This window comes from Pseudonaja textilis, chromosome 4 (genome assembly GCF_049901715.1).
Source record: "Pseudonaja textilis isolate UNSWEBS1 chromosome 4, rPseTex1.2, whole genome shotgun sequence".
Lineage (NCBI taxonomy): Eukaryota > Metazoa > Chordata > Lepidosauria > Squamata > Elapidae > Pseudonaja > Pseudonaja textilis.
The window spans coordinates 70,478,715-70,499,932 of NC_141993.1; the positions used below are offsets into that span (position 1 = coordinate 70,478,715).

Consider the following 21,218-nt stretch of genomic DNA (forward strand, 5'->3'; position numbering starts at 1 on the left):
AACATTTTTAATCACTCCCAAATCTTACGTCCTCTAAGAATTCCACTACTATAGAGTACTTTTTAATATTCATTTCATGTTGCGTACAAGCTCTTTATAAGTCTTATATGGAATGGAATGATGTTTCCTTATCTTTCTTTTTTCAAAATCACTTAAACCTATTTAAATCCACTTAACCAATGTATGTTTTCCAAAATTCTTTGACAAGAATTGAATGTCCAATTTGTTTTCAGATACCTCTACTGATATGTAATGCTACTAATAAACTGAAGGTTGAAATGGAGACACTTGAAAAGAAACTCCATGAAGCGGAGAGGAAGGTTAATGAGAAAGATCACAAGAGGGAAAAAGAACGGCAAAGCCTCAGAAGACAAATAACTGAGCTTGAGTTCCAGCTGAAGGAAGAACAGGGCATTCATAATTCAGTGACGGAAGACATGAAAGAAGAAATAAAAAAGAAGACCCGTGAACTGGAAAAACTAACCGAGGAACAAAAACAATTGATTCAGAAAATGAATCAAGTTCAAGAGGAGGTATGAACTCAGCCAAAGGTCAGACCTGGTTCATTATATGATATCCATTTTTATATTTTGGTTTGTTTGAGATACAAAAATCCTAACCTAACAAATGGTGGTTATTTGAACAAGGAATGAAAATGTAAGTCCAAATACCATTTCAGTTGTTCTCTCTTTCCCATTCCGAACAAGGATATCAAATATGGTTTAGTGCCTGCTAAATAAACCATATTCTATATCTACAGTTATTAAGTCTAAAGCAAGCTATTCCCATCAAGGTATGGTAGAAAGAATCATGATAAACAAATTAATTTCTCTGCATAGAAACCATTTTCTGTAAATATATACTGCATGTATTTCATTTTCTCCCTATTCTCTTCTCCATAAATGGGAATTCTGCTGGGAAGGAGAATCTTATGGGCCATGTATTTCATACAGGCAGGCAATTTATTTGAATATAAAGATAGGAATAGGCAGAGCGCACACAATGTCACTCCTGTCAAGTTGTTTATGTAATATAATAAAATATCTATTATTTTGTCAGTAGTTGGACCCCAAATACAGTGCCATGGAAAAATATCTTTCTCATCATGTTAATTTAGAATAAATTTTAAAGTATTTAAAATTTCCAAAGCAACATACAGAATTTGTTCCATGAAGTGAGCATGAAGACAAAAAGAAAAAACTGAAAAACAGAGAGCTGCAATTGAATAGTAGTACATTTAGCCAGAAGCCATTTGAGAAATCAAGTCAAAAGAGCTTAAAGAAAAAAAAAAATCAAGAAAAATAAAAAAATATAACTTTTCTAAAAATGTAAAAGAGGAAGTGAAATCTGTGTTTTTTATGGAAAAGAAGTGCAAGGAGGATTTTCATTTGAGTGGTTAAAATTATTAAAAATTAACGCTTGTACTTCTTCCTTTGTTTCAGTGGTGGGATTAAAAAAAATTTTTTATTACCGATTCTGTGGGTGTGGCTTGGTGGGCATGGCAGGGGAAGGATACTGTAAAATCTCCAGTCAGAGGTGGGATTTCCTGGTTCTCCAAACTACTAAATACCACCGCTGCTTTGTTTGCATTATTTTTATCCTTTCCATTAAAAAAATTCTTAGTAGTTGCTTCTTCATTGAAAATTCTGTAGTGGACAAAACAATCCTTTTCTTCAATAGCAAAACTCCAACCTCGGACCCATATTATATTTCTAGAACACAGCTGTCTGAAAACTGACAGGACAGAATGAGAACAGTTTCCTGGCTTTGTTGATTTATTTTTTAATTGTTATGCTGAATTTCTTTCAGTAGAAGGAAATAGGTTCAGAATATCTGGCATCTGGTCTAAATTTTTGGTACATTGGGATTATACTGTAGTTACCCAACCATGGCCTTCAGGCATTTTTTGATATTAGGGTGGAAGGAAAGAATTGCAAATGCAATAATAGATTTCTCATGATATATCCATCTGGTTCAAGAATCGGGAAAGAAAAATTAACTAGTTATCTACCTGTGGAATATTCTTTTAGTCAAATTGGGTTCACATTATTTTTGAGCCTTCAATTGCCCTTGATTCATTTTTTTAATCCATCTAAAATGCAAATAGCATTTAAATGGTTTAAAGTTCTTCACTAGTAATGTGCATAGACAAATTTGGACTTTTAATTAAAGTGATTAATATTTCAGGGGCAGATTTAATAGTTTTAGTGGATATATTCAAATTTAGACTAGGCTTCTGCCCTGAAGGCCTGCTATCATGAGGATGCCTTGATTTATCTTTCCAATTTTCCATTCCAAGGCCTGAAGCAAGTACAGTGCTTAAGACATTTCTGGTCACTGTGGTTTTCCTGGGAAGCAAAGTGGCTGTTCCTAAATGAATTCAACCTCTAAAGCACTTTCATATATAGCTAATCAAAGCCAATGTGTCATTTTAGTGAGATAAAGCAAAGTATGTTCTCTTTGCACCATGAGTGCAAGTAATATATTTTATGAATAAAATTATGAATAGTTTCCTATGACAAATTCACTTTTTTCACTTAATCCTATTTCCCAAACTGATGCCTTCCCACATACATTATTAGACTTTCACTGCAATAATTTCTAGCTGACATGGAATTGGGAATGGAAGTCTAGCAATCTGGCAAGAATCAGGCTGGAAAAACTATCCTTGAGATACTTCATTGAGAAAACTGTTGAAAATAAAGCAGGCAATTTGAGAGACAAATTGTAGGTATTTTTATGGAATTTTAAAAAGCAGCACAGTCTTGGAAGAGATTGGAATAGAAACATAGAAAAAGACCAAAATTAGATCATCCAATGAAATGAACCTTTTTTCAAGAAAAAGAATTATTCCTTCATGCTGCACATTGTTCATTTAAAGAAGAATGTCAAGTGGCTTATTCAACTAGTTTGTTTTAATGGGCATTTCTCTCTGTAAATATAAAGATAATGTTTATATGTGCTTTGTTGTGATGCACATCTTCCATTCTTATGTCATTGTAATTGTGAATAGAAGATTTTATCTTCATATCTAAAGAACTGGGTGGATGAGCACTGCCAAATTGCAAATTGATTTCTGATATGACATAAAGCGATAGTATTCTAATTATACTTTTAAAGCTGCTTAGTATATCTAAAATATAGTAACGCTTCAGATGTTAGGTACACTTTTTTTTACCACACCCATGATGAAAAAACACAGTAGCTAATAAGAATAATTGTCACATGGATATGCTGGTTATCTGTGGTATGGCTGTAAGCATTTCAGTACACTATGTGTTGTCTGCACACGCTGTTCTGAGTACACTGTGTTTTGAGATGCTAAGAAACACCCAATATTTATATATCTTTTGTTGTCATCTCAATAATGTTTTATGAAATATGTCTTTCTTTATTCTCATAGAATGCCCTTCTCCAGGACACTGTACGCAGGGAGTGTGAGGAACGCTATGAGCTTACTGAGGCTTTGGTTCAAGCTAAAGAACAAGTCATGGAACGAAAAAAACTTGGTGGAAACTTTCCCTTGACACAGTGTTCCCTTAGTCAGGGCAGTTCAACTTCCTCCTCCACTTTGATCAACAGTCAAAGGCGCCCAAAGGCTTCAAAAGGGATAACACCTGAGATTTCAAGGACCACTAGAGCAGTACTCTGTGGTAGGAATCCAAACAGCTTCAGTGTTAGCTTGCCTGCTATACCTACATTGCAGTCACCTCAAAGGAGAACATCTCTAGATGAATCTAGGAGAAGGATCTCAGCAGTTATAAAAAGACAAATGAGTCAGCTATGATGAGAAAAGAGTTGCTACCCAGGATCAACAACTTTGGCACATTATCTAAGTTTCTTAATGTGAGCCCTCAGGAGGTAATGTTACAAGAAAATACATTTCTGGGAATAAACATGGTTTTAGGTATGAACATTTTTATACTGACAGCATGCTATTAAGCTGTAAGGCCATGCTTTGCTTACTAAAACATTTGTATTTTATGATACAATCATGATTCCTCACTTCAGAAAATAGTGGTGACTTCAGTTAGTGGTTTTCTGGCTTGCCACTGCAGGCTCCAGCTCATATATCTTCCTCCCTGTTAAGACATTCCCTTAATCTAGCAAAGTAAAAGTCATAGATAAACATCCCAGTCTAACTTTGTAATACCTCATTAAAAAAAATAGGATGTCATCAAGACTAAGCTAGAAATTTTCTTGTGATTGCCTGCCTACCTACATATGATTATGGGAGCTTCTACCTGCAATGGGAATTGCTATTATTCAGACACATGCCCAGCTCAGTGTAAATTAATATATAGTATGCATCATGTATATAAAAATAAATTAAATTAGTGATTTCGTCCTTTTTCCCTTTCCTCACTCCCTGGACACAGACTCATCTTAACACCCACAGATTCTATTTTGCAATGGTATTTTAATTTACGTGTCTCCATTGTCAATATGTTAATAAAAACCTTGCTGAATTGTTTGTACAATCGCCAGTTTTCTTCTGAAACCGTTGCCTATATTGAGGCTTTCAGAGAGAAGCCAGTTATGGCAGATAAAGTGCAAAAGTGTCTCAACTAGCATGGGATGTTTGCCCCAGCAACCAATTATACTCCTGCATGAAGGTCTATGGGAATTTATCTTCCCCAGGCATCACTATCAGCCAGAGTATTTGAGTAGAGAAGAGGGCCTAGATCAGAGGTGTCAAACTTGCAGCCCATGGGCTGGATGAGTCACGCGCTGGCCAGCCCACCCCCAGTTTCGCAAAGGGCAAAAAAGACCCAATATGTCACATGACAACAATGTGACAATATGAGTTAGACCCCCCTGACCTAGATTAATCGTTGCATATTTGCATCAGGAATGGGGTGTAACCTCTAGGTTTCCGGGTTCAGGTTCACAAACCATGCCAATGGTTTGATGATGGGAGTGGGAATTGCCCCTCCCTCAAAAGCCATCCACTTCAACTCACCTTGGCTGCAGTAGGTACACAGGTGTTACTTTGAACATAATGGGTTGTTAACTGCATAATAACCACACCTCCAATAAGCCAGGTTGATATTTAGGATAGTTTTGTTAACTGCTAACTTCTAATGTATATAATTCATGAAGTGCTATTTTTTTGTTATTGTTTTAGGCAAAAACCCAGCTGATATATAAATTGCAAAATAATGCAGCATGAAGAAAAAGCACTGGGGATTTTTCCTTTAAAAAAAACCCAGTAAATGTATATGAAGCAAAGCAAATTATGGTACATATGTCATAAGCAGGCTATATGGAGCTAAATCACCTACTATTGATGGCAATTCAGTATCAAGATCATAAATTGTCTAAAGGGATGAAGATGTGCTATTTTGTTCTTCATATTTTAAACTATTCTCCAGCGTAGAAGCCGCTGCTCTTTCTAAGTCACATAAATGATCAAACTAGATACAACCTGGGGTAATGACTTTTATCTCCAGGTACTGGCAGCTATTATAAAAATGATGAAAATATCAAAACCTGAGAATGTTGAAAAGTGGTTGGGCTACAACTGTAGATGGTATAATTAGACAAATGTTAAATAGTTGGCTTGGGGAGTGGCTGTATGGTTTGTTTAATGAGTGTGAAGGCTGCAACTGTGCCTGATGATTGGAAAAATGCTATTATTTCTCCCTGTACAAAGAAAGCTAACAAGAGTGAATGCAAACCCTCTACGGGAATTACTTTGTTATATATTCCTGAGAGAAAAATTTGAGGAAAAGGTGATATGTATACTTCTCTTGGAGAAAAAGTCAGAATATTAATCTAAAGAAATGACCAGCCAACAACTAGGGCCTGTTAAACCACTCAATGAAAACTTTGGAAAACTATTGACTCTTTAAATGGATATCTTGAAAAAAGTGATTGAATGGATTATGTTGGCATTTTTAAATATCAACAAGGTTTTACTCTAATGAAAAAGAAGACTAAGGCCTGTCCACTATTATTTTGAAGTGCAGTGATCTTCATAGTGTACATTCAAAATATTTATATATGATATATTTATTTAAAGTATTGATATAGCCACCCATCTTCTTATACTGAACTCTAGGTGGCTCCCAATTAGGAAAATAAAGAGAATGACCTCAAACTCTTAGTGTACAAAGGCAAATACTACTTCACAGGCATGACAAACCAAGTGGGATGATTTTCCTAATTGCAACAGAATAACTGAAGGATGCAATTTGCCTCCAGACAGAAGCAATAGGGAAAAGAGCTGTACACTATGCTTAAAAACATCCATGTGGTGCTATTGGGAGAATCTGAGTTACAATCAATCAATCAATAAATAAATAAATTTCAAAGAGGAGCAAAGTAGTTATAATAAGGAACCTTAATTGCCCACAACCTCCCCCCCCCCCAAAAAAAAGGTAATAATTGGACACAAGTTTGCCAAACTTGGTCTCTGAGTAATTCCTGTCCTGGTTTGCTAACAGCTTTCTCCTTCAGAGGATAAACAAAATAGAAGGGAAAGAGCTAATTTTGCCTTAACAGGGTCAATTAATGAAGAGGTGCAGGGAATGATGATCAGATTGGCAGCTCACAAAAAACTGATGGGATGATTAATGCTGTATTCTAGAAGCACAAAATTGAAGATCTATTTTAACAGATTAGGCTGAAAGTAAAAGAACTTTAACAGAGGCAAATGTAAAGTCCTTTACTTAGAAAAAAAAATGGAGTTATACAGATATAATATGTGTGATACCTGATATTTATGCATGTGAAAAGCTTCAGCATGCAACTTTAGCTTGGTCAGTAGAAGCATAGCTGACTTTCCCAACGATGGGAAATAATTGTTCTGCTGTACTCTGCATTGATCAGAGTACTGTGTCCAGTAAAACCATATTTTAAGAAAGATTCAGAGAAACCAACTGGTGCAGATAGCCAGGATGATCAGGTAACTGGAAATTAAGCCTGAGGAAAATGGATATGTTTTTTCTTAAAGAAAAAATGACAGTGGATATTCCCTTTTCAAGTATCTGAAGGAATGTCATAGAAGGTTAAGACTTGTTTCATATTGTTTGAGAGTACAGGGATGGAATAAGAATCTATAATGTTCTCAAACTGAAGAGTCAACCACTGCAAAGTATTAATTTGATTTCCTATTGTATGATTCTGTACATGATTGTCTCTGCTCTGGGCATCTTGATCAATCCTTGTATATATCACATTTATTTCTATAGCTTTGGAATAATAATCATTGTGAAAACCATGTTCAAATAACATTCTTAACCTTGTTGAATTTACTCATTTTCTAGGTTTTTCTAATATATCAAAACATTAACTTGCCAGACACTAAGGCACAACAAGTGTTCACCCAACATGTTAAGCACAAAAAATTAGTCAAAATTATCCTTGTCTTACTTTGCAGTGTTGTATAATATATTTGTTAAATCATTAGCTGATTTTATGAGGTGTGGTGTGTGAACCCAGCCCCTTTGTGGGTTCAAGAGCTAATTTGGATCACTGTTTTTCAAACTTGGCAACATTAAGCTGTGTGGTCAACTCCCAGAATTCTTCAGCCAGCAAGCTTAAAGTTGCTGTGTTCGACAAACATTGAATTAGACCGGGGGTCCCCAAACCTCAGCTGGCTGGAGAATTCTGGGAGTTGAAGTCCACAAGTCTTAATGTTGCCAAGTTTGGAGACCTCTGATTTAGACTCTTCTTTTTCCAGATTTGTGCCCCTGAAAGTTTCTTCTGTAGGGCAGCATTCATCATGGAGTCAAGTTTCCCCATGACAAGGTTGCTCAATTTTGTTATGTGAGTTGTCCTTAAATGTGTGTTGATTAGCATCCATCACACGAGCTTCAAATATCCTCTCCACCAACGTTCAACATATTTCAACCAACATTTAAATCATTCAGTGTTTTTATTCCAAGACTGAGTTACTAAGTACACTGAGTACAATTCCTAGTGAAATGCCTTCCACTAATCAGGCTTTCTAAGCTCAGTAAAATATCTTGCTCAGCCTGAACTTTGCTGATGTGAAAACTTCTTTTTATCTGAATGCTGTAAATGGATAACAAGCACTTGTAAACCTTGAGTTTGGAGCACAGATTAAAAACCAAAATGGACAATAGAGATAGTTCTCAGCTTAGAACCATTTATGAATGAAGGGACTTATGACTCATGTCTGAAGTTATGGCTTTGCAATGCACCCCCATTGTCACGTTGGGCAAATTTGAGCACCTGGGATAACTATCAAAGTTACTTTCATGTTAGTGGCTTTTTAACATTGCTGCAGCTTTTCTTTCTTCCAGTTAGCTGGAAGCAGAATTCTTGCAATGCCTGTTTCCGTAGCTAAGATCATTCTTCAATATCAGCTCAGAAGTAATCTTCACTTATCAAAAGTTGCCCCAAAGGTCTTAAAAGTGCTTTTTCAAAAGGCAACTGGACTTTTTTTCCTTGAAGAAAAACAAAATGTTTTGTTGTTCAAGAATAAAGCAGTCCAGTTGCCTTTTGATAAAGCACTTTTGAGACAACTATGACCTGGATGACTGAGAGTCTCCATAGACATTTGTCGCGAAGGCAACTGAACTTCCTTGATTTTTTTCCTTGAAAACGTTTTCCTTCTCATCCAAGAAGCTTCTTGAGTTCAGAACTGAAATGTTTTCAAGGGGAAAAACCAAAAAAGTCCACTTGCCTTTTGAAAAAGCAACTTTGGGACAACCATTACCTGGATAATTGAGAAACTTCGTAGACTTTTAGTAGTTGTCTTCTTGGAGTCAATGCATAGCAATACCTATCCATTACATAGTTTAGCCACCAGGTGGCACTAGTTTTAGTTGTACTCCATGCAACCAAGAAGATCCTGTTATTGTTCTGTTCCTATTAAAGAAAAACAGGGCAAAAAGGTTATTGTTTAATGTCTGATGGTATGTTCTTTAAACTGTTCATGTCAAGTCATGAAGTTCTTGTCCTAGAGAACATTTATTATATGTTGGAGAGTGTTCTCTGGTCCATGGGACATATGTCCACTACTTGCTTCTGAGAGTCATAGCACCACTCAGGAGCACTCATTAGCCAGTTGGTTTGATAACAAAAACTGAGGCAAAAAATTAGTCACATTCAATGTGGAAACCCATAAATGCAAATCAAATGCAAATCTGATTAACCTGATTATTGCTGATTAATGTGGGGAACAGAACAATGATTTTAACTTCTGTCTTAAACTTTCTGATGAGCAAATTAAGGAAACACACTCAAGCTAGCCTTCAGCAATTTTAGGAAGCTTTTAATTGGTGCAAAATGTGGCAATTAAGTTGCTAACTGGAACATGCTTCATCTGTCCTGACGGTTGACTCCTCTGCACAGTTTAAGGTATTGATTTTCATGCTAACAATGACTAGAATGCCACCTCCAACAGCAAAAACAATGCATTAGATCTTGATACAACTCTGCATGGGCAGGGATGACCCTTCTAAAGGCTCCCTTGCATTGAGATGTCCATTTATAGGGACGAAACAGATGGCCTTTTCCATTCCTGAGCTATACAATCTGTTCTTCTGGGAGTTGCTTTTAGCATCTAATCCCATAACCTTTAGTCAGAGTTTTGACAACTCCTCTAGCCAGTCTTTTAAAGATGGATTAGTGATTAAATAGTTATTGTTTTTGAAAGATTTTGTTTTACTTTTATTTGATAAATCTTATACATACTAAAGATTAAAATTGAAAAATAAGTGAATAAAATCCTATCAATGTTGCACAAACAAACCTTATATTATTCCACAAATCATAGACAGTAAGCCTATCTTATTAGGTTGTTTCAATTGTATTTTTCAAAATAGCTTTTGAGGTTTTGCTGAGGATGTGCTCAGAAGTAACACCTGCATCAAATTCAGATTTTGTGCAGATCCTGAAACCCAATTTTTATGGGCGTATATACATGCCCACTTTTGCTTTCTTCTTCATGTTAGAAAGACGACAAAAACTATGACCATCACCATCTTCTTAAGAGTCATCTTATTGAAAACTCTTTGCTATGGTCATTTTGTCTGAAATATCTGTGTGCTAGAGATATTTGTGCAAGATTAATCTGCATGCTGGATAGTGTGTTACAAACTTCTCTAGGATTATTAAAGCAAATAAAACTGTCCTGACAAGGCATTGACCTTTTTCATTCCTCTTCACCCTCAAGAGAACTTTTGCCCATTGAGCATAAGTAAAGTGACAAACATTCATGTCATTAAGAGCTTTCCATGTAGAGTTTTGCCTTTATTGTAAATTTAATTTGGTACCAGGATATAATGACCTTACATTCCCAATGAACAACAGGAGTCTCTCTTTGTACCCACAAACCGGCAAAAATTCTGTTATCAAGGAATTACACAGAGTTCTTGATGCTGGAATATCCAACAGATACACAATTGCCTGATTATTCAAACAGAACAAAATGCAACGAGATACAAACGAAAGCCCAATTATGATGCAATGTTATTTTGCAAAGATGTAGTTAAGTTGTCCATTAAATATTAATTTGATTAATTTAATAGGGTACAATAGTGATAAGGTTAAAAATATTTCACAGGGTCTCAAAAGAAATTTCGTAATGGACAATGATTGAATGCGACACAAGTCTCAGAAAGAAACCCTAGTGTTGCTATTGAACCAGATGTACCCAGAAGAGGACAGACTGCTTTTGTTCATTAGGCTGCCTAAACTCCTGACCCCTCAGGGTTAGTAATACAGCACAACCTATCCAAAGACACCTAGTTCTGGACTCTATCAGCAGGAAGATCACAGCGTACTGCGTTATTAAAGCAAATTGCTTCACACAAAAATGCCGAAAAGAGTTGGCTACAAAACCTTGCAGGAGATTAGGGAGATTGAAAGGTTGGTGAGTTATTCTTACAATTTTTCTCTTCAAGCACTAGTTTTGAACATCCTGTTAGTTTGGAGTGCTGGTATTTTTAAAGGACTTTTAACATTAAAAAAAATAATAATTATGCATTTTCCTTCACAGAGAAATTTATGGAGTGATCCATATTTAACATGCCCCCCAAATTGTCATCATCCTATTGTTATTTGCTATATAAATGATTAAACATCAACCTTTGGGTATTATTATTATTATATAGCTTCTTCTATTTGAAATGTTACATTCCAACTTTTGTAACAACTCTAAATCTTCCTGATATGAAACTGGTTCAAGGTATATTAACAATGCTGCTAACCTCAGGCACGGTCTTCTGAATTTAAAAAGTTGCATCAAAAGAACATGTTGAAAGCTTCTGTATTATCATTTTTAACCTAGCAGAATTTGTGCTGCACTGCCTACCTCCCAAGGTCACAAGTATCAGTACAACCTGCTCAGCAAAGTTAATATCTGAAAACTCCCTGCTCAAAGTCCCACCGGTATATGCTGTTTGCTGTCAGAGAGAAGAACTTTCTCAGAAACAGCATCTCAATTATGTGGAAGACTCCTCTGAGATTTGTTTGGTTGGCCCCATAAGCCCCATAAAAAAGGGAAGACATGCCTGTTTATTAGCATTTTATTTGTATCCTGCTTTTCAGTGGTGAGATTCAAAAAAAAATTATTACTGTTTCTGTGGGTGTGGCTTAATGGACATGGCTTGATGGGTGTGGCAGGGGAAGGATACTATAAAATCTCCATTCCCTCCCCACCCCACTAACCTGCTTTCCAGTTCCATTCTCCTGTGCAGGGCAACAAAAGAAGACCCAGCCGATCAGCTGGGACTCAGGAGGCAGAGACTAGATGGGGGAAGGGGCCAGTCAGAGGTGGCATTTGCCGGTTTTCCGAACTACTCAAAATTTCCGCTACCGGTTCTCCAGGACTGGTCAGAGCCTGCTGAATGCCACCTCTGCTGCTTTTATTATTTTATAAACCAAGGCAGTGAACATACTGATACTCCTGCCTCTTCCTATTCTCCCCACAACAGCAACTCTGTTAGCACAGTTGGGCTGAGATAGGGTGACTGGTCTAAGGTCACCAGCTGACTTTCATGGCAGGACTTGAATTCAGTTTCCCGCTTTCTAGCCTGGTGCTTTAACCTCTATACCAAACTTTTCACCAGTTTATTCAATTCATTAATAATTAATAGTTAATCAAGGGTTTTATCAGTTATTTATGGAATAAAGGTAGTGATTGATGACTACAATTGAGTCAAAATTTCCATTGCTAAGCAAGGTGGTTTTTAAATAAAACATCTGATTTGACTCTCTTTTTTGCCGTTAATTGTTAAATGAATCACACTTTGGTTAAGTGTGAATCTGACCTTTCCGATATACTTTACTTGCCAGCAGCTGGCTGGGAAGGTGATCACATGAACCATTGTAAATAGATGCCAGTTGCCAAGAACCCAAATTTTGATCATGTGACTATGGGAATGCTGCACAGGTTGTAAGTGTGAGGACAAGTCATAAGGGACTTCTTGCAATCCCATTATAACTTCACACAGTCACTAAATGAAGGGGTTCTAAGTTGAGGATTATCTGTAATGATACTGATTTTTTTTTAACTGTTTTAAGATGTCCAAAGAAAACCAACCTTACAGAGCACAGGAAAGCTGTAAATAAAATAAATGTGGCATCCATCTATATGTACCACAATCATTCTTAAAACCAGGCCTTTGTGATTGTGATTCAAAAATACAGCATCTAATAGAAAATCAGAAAGGAAGTACTGTCTTTTTAAATCATGTCAGTCTTCTGTCAGTCTGCTAGGCTCTTTACTGTGCCTTCAATCTGCTGTTTTAAACTTTATAATAGAAGGTCATTTCTAAGTCAATTAATTAAAAAAAACACCAACGTGTTACTTGAGTTGCTAGAAGCATGTATAAAACCAGAGTGACACCATGGATCCATAAACATGTCCAACATGCAGAATTTGCAGGTCTACGCTGGCTGTAGTCCAAAAACAAAAAACATAACACCGTCTGGCTTTTTCGGGGTATTACTTGTCAAAAATGTCTTGTTTAGTTCTTGCAGATGCGAGAAACACATATTTATTCCAGGCACCAAGGTGTGGGGCAGGAACCATATTTACAGCTGGAGACATTTCAAAGATGCAAATGTCTCAAATTGCAGCAAAAGTTGAAGAACAATTTAGTGTAAATAGGCATTTGATTACATTAAACCCATTCAAAATGAAAAGGCCAGCTGCAATGCTGAAAAAGGTCTTCAGCATTTATGTCATTTTCTGGATTTTTCTTTGCTAGGCTTTTCAACTGGAGAACTGAGTAGGAAAGTCAGCGTGAACTAAAAAAAGGACTGATTTTAAAAAGTCACCACCTGTCCCATTTATAAGGCCTGGTGCTTGCCACCATTAGAGGACAACAACCCGAATGATGGGTCAGGATTTCTTTCCAGCTATTACTGTGAAAATCAAACTCTTTTTTACACAGATGCTCAGCTTTTGTCCAAAATCTCCAAGTCCTTTTCAGGGAAAAAAGAAGAAAGGCAGAGGAAAGATTCACCTTCTGCTGCTTTATAAAGTATTACTTACGGCCTAATCCTAGAAAATCCTCAGCATGAGGATTTGGTGCTACACAACAGTAAGGCCTCTGGCCCACCAGTACCGTATGTGGGATGCAGAGAATAGGGGTACTTGTACCCGATAAGTACTAGTCACTTAGCATCAAATAGTTAAGCATAAAAGCCCTTCTAACAATTAAGAAATAGATGAATTACATCTTTATATTTTATAGCTTACCTGGAAGGCACTGGGTCCAAAAAGGTTGCAGGTTAGCAACGTATTACAATGAAAAGGCCTTTTTAGAACCTTATGTTGTTTAAATATACTGGATTATAATTTTTAATGCTCCCTATTATTAAAGCCAATACTAGTGCTTTGGTATCTGATTATCTTTTCATGGTGCAACCTTTTTGAAAGTAAAGACTGCCCCTACTTGTTTCCTAATGATTTACTCATGTTATTAGAAACAAAGATCAGTTTTCAATCTTTGTTTATTGAGTCCAGGCATAACCCCAAAAGCTAAAAGACCCACTAGTGCTCTAAAAGATGGCTTGGATTTTCTTTCAGCTCTAAAATCCTGGCTTGTAGATCTAACAGAAATGTTTATTTATGGCAGAGAAGGATACAGTGGACCAGGATTTGGAGATGTAGTCTGTATCCCTAAATTGCAACGCTATTCTTAATGGAAAACTGAAACTAAGTGGAAATTTATTTCTCTTCACCAGTGGGCAAGATCCCATCCCATCGGTGAGATTCATCAGAGAGCCCAGCAGACAACATTTTGAACACTTGAGTTTTGGCCAATGCCCTTCTCTAAATTAAAAGTTTCAGAGAAAGAACAAACCCACAATTCCTTTTGGAAAGGCAAAAGGAAAGTTTTTGGCCTGGATGACCTCCTGAAGCCCTCTGCCAGTGAAAATGAAGCCGGGGGCAGGGGGGTCATGCAGCCCCAAGGCCTCCTTGTTGCTGGCAGAGGACTAGCAAAAGAAAGTAAAATCAAAGCAAAACAAAAGGAGAAATGTTTCCTCTTTTGTATTTGAGCATCCAAGAAGAGACATGTAAGGAGAAAGGAAAAGAGGAAACACAAAGAAGGAAAGATGGGAAAAGAGCAAGGAAGGAAAAAAGAAGGAAAGTGGGGAAGGAACAAGAAAGAATGAAGAGGGAAGAAAAAAGAAGAAAAGGAAGGAGGGAGGGAAAGAAGGAAGGAAGAAAGGAATGTCCTGCCTTAGCACTTGGCCACCAGAAGACAGCAAATCTCTCCTGGAAGAAAAGAGTATGGTGGTCTCACTGGTCTTGCCTTCCTCCACTAGAGACAATGGTCCATCCAGCCCTGCAATGACACCACAAGTGCCCCTGAAATAGGTGATGTCAAGTTGTCCATGCCCACCCCAGCCACGCTCACACACATCCCTAAGATCAAACACAACCCTGATGCAAACCCTCAATAAAATCAAGTCTGACACAACTGACTTAGCATAAGGGTTCAGTCTCCGTGAATATGGAGAGCAAACAACATCACCAATCCTAACCATACCCATTCCCATGGGCATGGTTAGGAGGGTGCCTCCTAACCTGCTTCATCTATATTAGCTAGCAAAATAGATGGCAAAATCCCATTAGTGAAAAATTCACCTAGGGAGCTAGGCTTAGCTCTCCATGAATTTAGAGAACAAAATGGATATCACCAATGGATTCGAAGAACAACCAGAATGCCTAGGAGGGTGCATATTTTTCAAATCTGCCTTATCTATATTTCCTACAAGAAAAATGCCATTCGTGGAAAATCCACTTAGGGTTAGCTTTATTTCTCCATGAATTCATAGAGCATAATGGACATCATGACTGGATTCAGAGCACAGGGGTATGGCTAGGAGGATATATACTCTTTGAACCTGCGTTATCTAGATTTTGTGGCAATATACATGGAAATCCCATTCACTGATAATCCACTTAGGGTTACGTTTCCATGATTTTGAAGAGTAAAATGGACCTCACCAATAGATTCAGAGTTCTGCTTTAACACTTGGCCAGCAGCAGACAGCGAGGCTTCTCTGGAGGACAAGGGTTTGTCACTCCCACTGGTATCACCTTCCTCCCCTGGAGACAATGGAACCCCCCAACCCCACCCTGGGCATTACATGTATTACAGTATGTTACAAGTGATTTTGAGCTGGCCACACCCACCTTGGCCATGCCCAACCTGCCCCTAAGGTCAAACACAACCCTGATGTGGCCCTCAATGAAACTGAATTTTACACCCCTGGCCTAGACAAATCCCTGCAGGTTTTTTGGCCAAATTTCAGAAGTAGTTTGCCATTGCCTCCATTCTAGGGCTCAAATAGAATAATTGGTCCAAGGTCACCCAACTAACTTTGTGCCTAAAACAGGACTAAAATCATGGTCTCCAGGTTTCTATCCTGGTGCTTTAAGCATTGCACCAAAACCGACTTTCCCTAACACAAATATACTAGATCTTTATTTTGTTGCTACAAAGGACTACCACTGTTGGTTTTATTCCATTTTATAGCTATAAATTCTGATTTTTACCAGCCTAATACTTCATGTCTTTCCACTTAAGTGTATTACATCTCGATTACCAACATTTGGGTTCTATTTCCTATTATCCAGATATGTCTAAAAAATGTTTATTCTAGCAACAAAGAAATCTTTGAAAAGGCCTCCCTTGTGGTTCTAAAATGTAGCAAATAAAACCAGTCACTCAGATATATCCTCAACTGTTTTAAATGACAACAGCAATATTTAAAATATTCTTGGTAGACAGTCAGCAACCACTGCACTAATTAATGAACAACGTATTCCATTTTGCATCAGTTACATGCAAATCAAGTGCTTTGCAAGAATAACTGCTGTAAAGGTGTTTCAGTAATTCTGAAACAAATAGCACAATTTAGGAAAAATAATGTTTCCTGCCTTCATCTCTCGTGGTTGTTTTTGGGAAGGAGAGGCAGAAAAGCCGAATGGAAAAGGTCTATTTCCATTTTTTTCTTCAGTATTTTCTGTTCTAGGTTTTCATCTCTTTATATAGCAGTAATCAACAGTAATCAGCAATAAGTTTCTCTGCATGAATTCCTTTGACCGTACATCTAACTCCTTTGAAAGCTGTTCAAGAAAGTAACCACTATTGCATTACATCCTATTGTACCTATCTTGAACTCTTTAATTGCTGAAGTCTTATATAAACTAAAGCTGCCAAGTGTTACTTAATTAGATGGCAAAAAGTTTCCATAGTTACATGAGTATGGATTTTCATAATTCATTACATGTGAGAGTAAAACAATTTGCGCACACACTCATTAGAGATGCAGGAAGGTTGAACAATGGCTTTCTCCAAGCAACTTTAGAATTGTGTACTGCAGAGAGAAGTGTCTCTCTTCAACATATGCAGTGTTTACCACTGCCAACCATGATATAATCACATAATTTACATGAACCACACACTGGTCTCTTTATCCACCTATTGTCCATCAGGCATCTGCAGTGCACTAATCAAATTGATGATTATTTGCATGTCTTATGTCCCTGCAGGCAGAACTGAGATGGCAAGTCCCAAAGCAATCAAAGAATGATCTGTTTATGACAAGGAACAAGTAAAAATCATATCATCCCCAAGATCATATCACCCCTGGCCTGAAGAAACATACAAACAAAAAGAGAACCCATAAATGTACCCTATGGCTCAGGGACTTGATGGTTTGTGTTTGTGTCAGATTCATGATTGCCTTGTTGGCCATGAACTCCTGAGCCAGTTCAAACTCTGTACTTAACAGAGAAGGTTGAAGTCTTCCAGTTCCATAAATCTAGGAAGCTCCACTATCAATCCAGTCACACTACTGAACATCAAAGCAGTAAAGTTACTATGCAGCAGGGAGGTACATAGCAACATTACCACTTGTTCTCTAAAGCCCATCTTCATAAACAGGATCTCACATAGTGTTCTCTGAAAAACAGTGTCTCTGAAAGCCAAAGAGACACCGAGATAACAATAGCCATCAATCCATCTCACTCTCTGCTCGGGGTCAAGCCTGATGCCACACTTAAAACCCAGATAAGTACATTTCTATGAGCCACATAAAGACATACATGTGACATGCCCAGTAATATCTGTCAGGGCTGCCCCCTCCATGATGAGAACCTTGCTACAAGAAAGACATAAACTATATTCACTGCGAGGATAAATCATCAGTTCCTTCCTGATTTTTGAGAAGCTCTGGCAGCTACCAGCAAAATTACTCTTTTGTGGGTTTGCAACAAACAGGCTGCTGATTCTGATTGAGCTCTTTGTTTATATAGACCACAGAACTGCCTCCTTGTGGCAGGTGTTACACTAAGTTGACACAAAGGGGGAAATAATGAGCAACTGGGAATTGTCCTGAGAACAAGGATATATGTATGTATATACATTTACCACATTTATGTGTGAAATTTAGTACAATGTGCATTATAAGAAAGATAATAATGCAAGTCTGTTTGATGCAGGAGTGGGATTCTACCTGGTCGGACTGTTTCTATAGAACCAGTTGTTATGATTCTGTGCAGTTCGGAGAACTGGCAATTTGCACCACTGGCTGGGCCCTCCCCTCCCCACCTGCCCCTCCCCTCCCTACCTAGACACTCATTACCTGGCATGCGTGCCATGCCATCCAACTTGCCTGTGTTGTGCCTTCACTTAATTTTTGGTAAGTTTTCCTCCCCCGACCACCAGCTGTTCTGACTATCAGCTGTGCTGGATGATATAGATTAGCTAGAAATCATTGATTTCAGGGATCTAAATCCCTGCTGTACTGCTTTGCCTTCACCCAGGAGGCTTCCCTGAGGCCCAGTCAGGGGTAGTATTCAGGGAGTTGTGGGGGAGAGAGGTGGCCTGAGAGCAGAGCTGAACCTTCCTTGAGACTAAAGCTTCTATTTTTCAGTGCAGACTCAGGTAGCAGATTGCAGAAAGGTAGATCTGTGAATGAATCTGTGATTCTGTGAGCAACTCAATCTGTAGGCCATGCCTACAGAACCGGTTGTTAAGAAATTTAAATCCCACCCCTTCCTATAGATATCACCACTTCCTATAGAAATGCCTTTCTGATGTGGCTATGCTGAACTCAAAATAATTAGTGTTATTATAGGAATTATAATATTATTATAGTATTTTCTGTAACTGTTAAAAGCATTTTATAAATTGTATTCCTACAAACCATTACTTTATGATAGCTCACCAAAGCTCCTCTTATATAAATTCATAGCCAGCCAGGACTAAATTAGGTGGGACTAAGGTTGGCTCATATTATTTTTCACAGCTAGTATATATCAATTCTCATATGACTTATTCAATTAACATAAAGGAATATACCTATTTCCCTTTGAACCATACTAAATTACTTGCTTTAATGAGTCAATCTTATAAAACCAGTAACATCTTTTTTTGCTTGAATTAATGCCTGCTTGTATTAGTAGCCAAGAATAGCAATAGCAAACTTATATACTGCTTTACAGTGCTTTTACAGCCCTCTCTAAGTGGTTTACAGAGTCAGCATATTGCCCCCAACAATGCGTGGTCTCATTTTACCCACCTTGGAGAGATGTAAGGCTGAGTTGACCTTGAGCCCAGGGGGTGGGATTCAATTTTTATAACAACTGGTTCTGTGGGCATGGCTTAATTGGTGGGCATGGCTTGGTGGTTATGTGACTGGGTGGATGCGGCTTGGTGGTCATGTTATTGGCTGGGCATGGCCAACTCAATATCACTCACATCGAGGCACCATCTCCTCACCTGGCCTCTCATGACTGTGGGGATGCTACAACAGTCATAAGTGTGAAAAACAGTCATGTCACTTTTTTCAGTGCCGTTGTAACTTTGAATGTTCACTCCACACAAGCAAAGTACTAGCAAAGGAGGGGGAAAAAATTCCAGAGATGTTCCTGAGACAGGAAGTCTAGTCCTGCCGAGAATGTAATAAGGGTTAACGGAGAGGCAGTTTCTGTAAACAACATCAGAATGTTTCCTTCCTGCCTTCCTTACAGGATTAGGCCAGTAATTTCTTGTAAACAACCAGTTCTCCGAACTGCTTAGGATATTAACAACCGGTTAATAGGTGCAAACTGGTAGATTCCCACCCCTGCTTGAGCCTGGTGGGATTTGAACTGCCAGCAGTCCTACCAGCAGCTGGCAGTCAGCAGAAGTAGCCTGCAGTACTGTACTCTAACCACTGCACCACTGAGGCTCAGTGAGGTGCTGTGCTTGAGTGAAGGTTCAAATATTTTTTAAAATTATATGTGCTCAATGATTTCATAGTTCCTAGGACAGTGAATTCTTGCCAGTAAGAATAGAGAGTAAGGCAAATGTTATTCTTTTTTCACTTATGTTGTCATGTTGCATGGATTTACATAGGAGGTGGGGTTTGAAATTCTTTTTGTGATTTTGCTGAAGTCACTAAATTCTGAGGGTGCCTCTGACTCTTGACTAAGGAAAAGATTCACATCTTCCCAAATTGGGTTGAAGAGTTATGTAGCCAAATCAACCAAGGAATCAAGTAAAGCCTTGAAGTATGAGAAAAAGGTCCGTAATGTAATGCTTAGCCCAGGAACAAGAAGGGTCAGATATACATTTTATACATGAACTGAAAAATTGCTACTTTTTCCATGAAAATTTATGGAGGCAGAAGCTCATTTCTTTCTTGGTTGCACTATTTTCAGTGAATGAATTACAATACTTATTTTTAAAGTGTTCTTTATACATAGGTGGTAACCTGATGTGCTCAAGCCTTAAGATATTTCATCTTAGTACGTACATAAAAAATGAAGAAACCAATAGTAAAGGCATAGGGGAAAAGCACAGGACAGATAAATGGAAAAGAAAAATTGGTTGATTCAAGACTGCAAATAACCATTTGCAAAGGAAAGTTTGGATGTATTTTTCTTCAGGGCTATATTCAAAAGGGTATGTTGGAAACACTCCCAGTTTAAACTGGGCAGAAAAATAAATCCATGGAAAATATTCTCTAATAAACCTTCGTAAGTTGGCTAGCCGGAGAATTAAATCTCCTAGAATACTTTCCATCATTTCTCAGTTTCTAAAATAAGTATTGTATTTGTTTGTTTCTGTTTATCTGCTACTCTTAACATCTAATTTGTTGAAATGAGGGGTACATATTAGGAGAAATTTTCTTATTATATACTGATATTTTCTCTGTCTCATTCCATCCTGCATGGTTAAATAGATAGGAAAATGTTCATTAGTAACAAGTTTATTAGCTTCTTGTTTTATCACTACTGACCTGTCAGCTAGCTAGAAAGCTTTCAGTTAGGTGGACAAAATTTTGAAAGGTTGCATTCCAGAAATCCTATGTGTCTTTTATGTAAAGGATGACTTTAATACCAATTCAAAATTCTGATGTAAAAAAAAAATCCATCTCATGAAATAAAAATGGAAACTTACATGCACAAAATAGCTTGAACTGTGAGTTGTTTAAGTATTGCAACTATGTCCATCAACTTCTACATTTTGGTCATCAGGTTGCAGTTAGAATTCAAGTGTCATTCTTAATTATTCATACAAAAACCGGGCACATGTTGCAAATTCCACACTTTCATGTTATGCTTGTGGACTATACCTAAACAACTCTAATTCTAATACCTATCACAATTCAAAACACGTTGGTAAATTTTGAGACCTAACTTCCAAAGAACTTAACAAAAATACAAATAATTAAATTAGCTTTCAATTTTGATATACATTTGGGAAATACTTCTAAACTATAAATTA

The 21,218-nt window shown here is 37.5% G+C and overlaps 1 protein-coding gene across 3 annotated transcripts in view; it reads left to right on the plus strand.

Moving 5' to 3' along the window:
* The window catches only part of LEKR1 (leucine, glutamate and lysine rich 1), a 41,740-nt gene extending 37,265 nt beyond the window's left edge, over positions 1–4,475 (plus strand). The window contains exons 12-13 of one of the 3 annotated variants that reach the window (XM_026705689.2): positions 234–533; positions 3,404–4,475. In XM_026705689.2, the coding sequence (XP_026561474.2) occupies positions 234–533; positions 3,404–3,787 (684 nt within the window). In that variant the 3' untranslated portion in view covers positions 3,788–4,475. Of the gene's footprint in view, positions 1–233; positions 552–3,403 lie in introns of all 3 variants that reach the window. The other 2 variants (XM_087933338.1, XM_087933339.1) reach the window with 2 other exon arrangements.
* Positions 4,476–21,218: the final 16,743 nt, after the last annotated feature.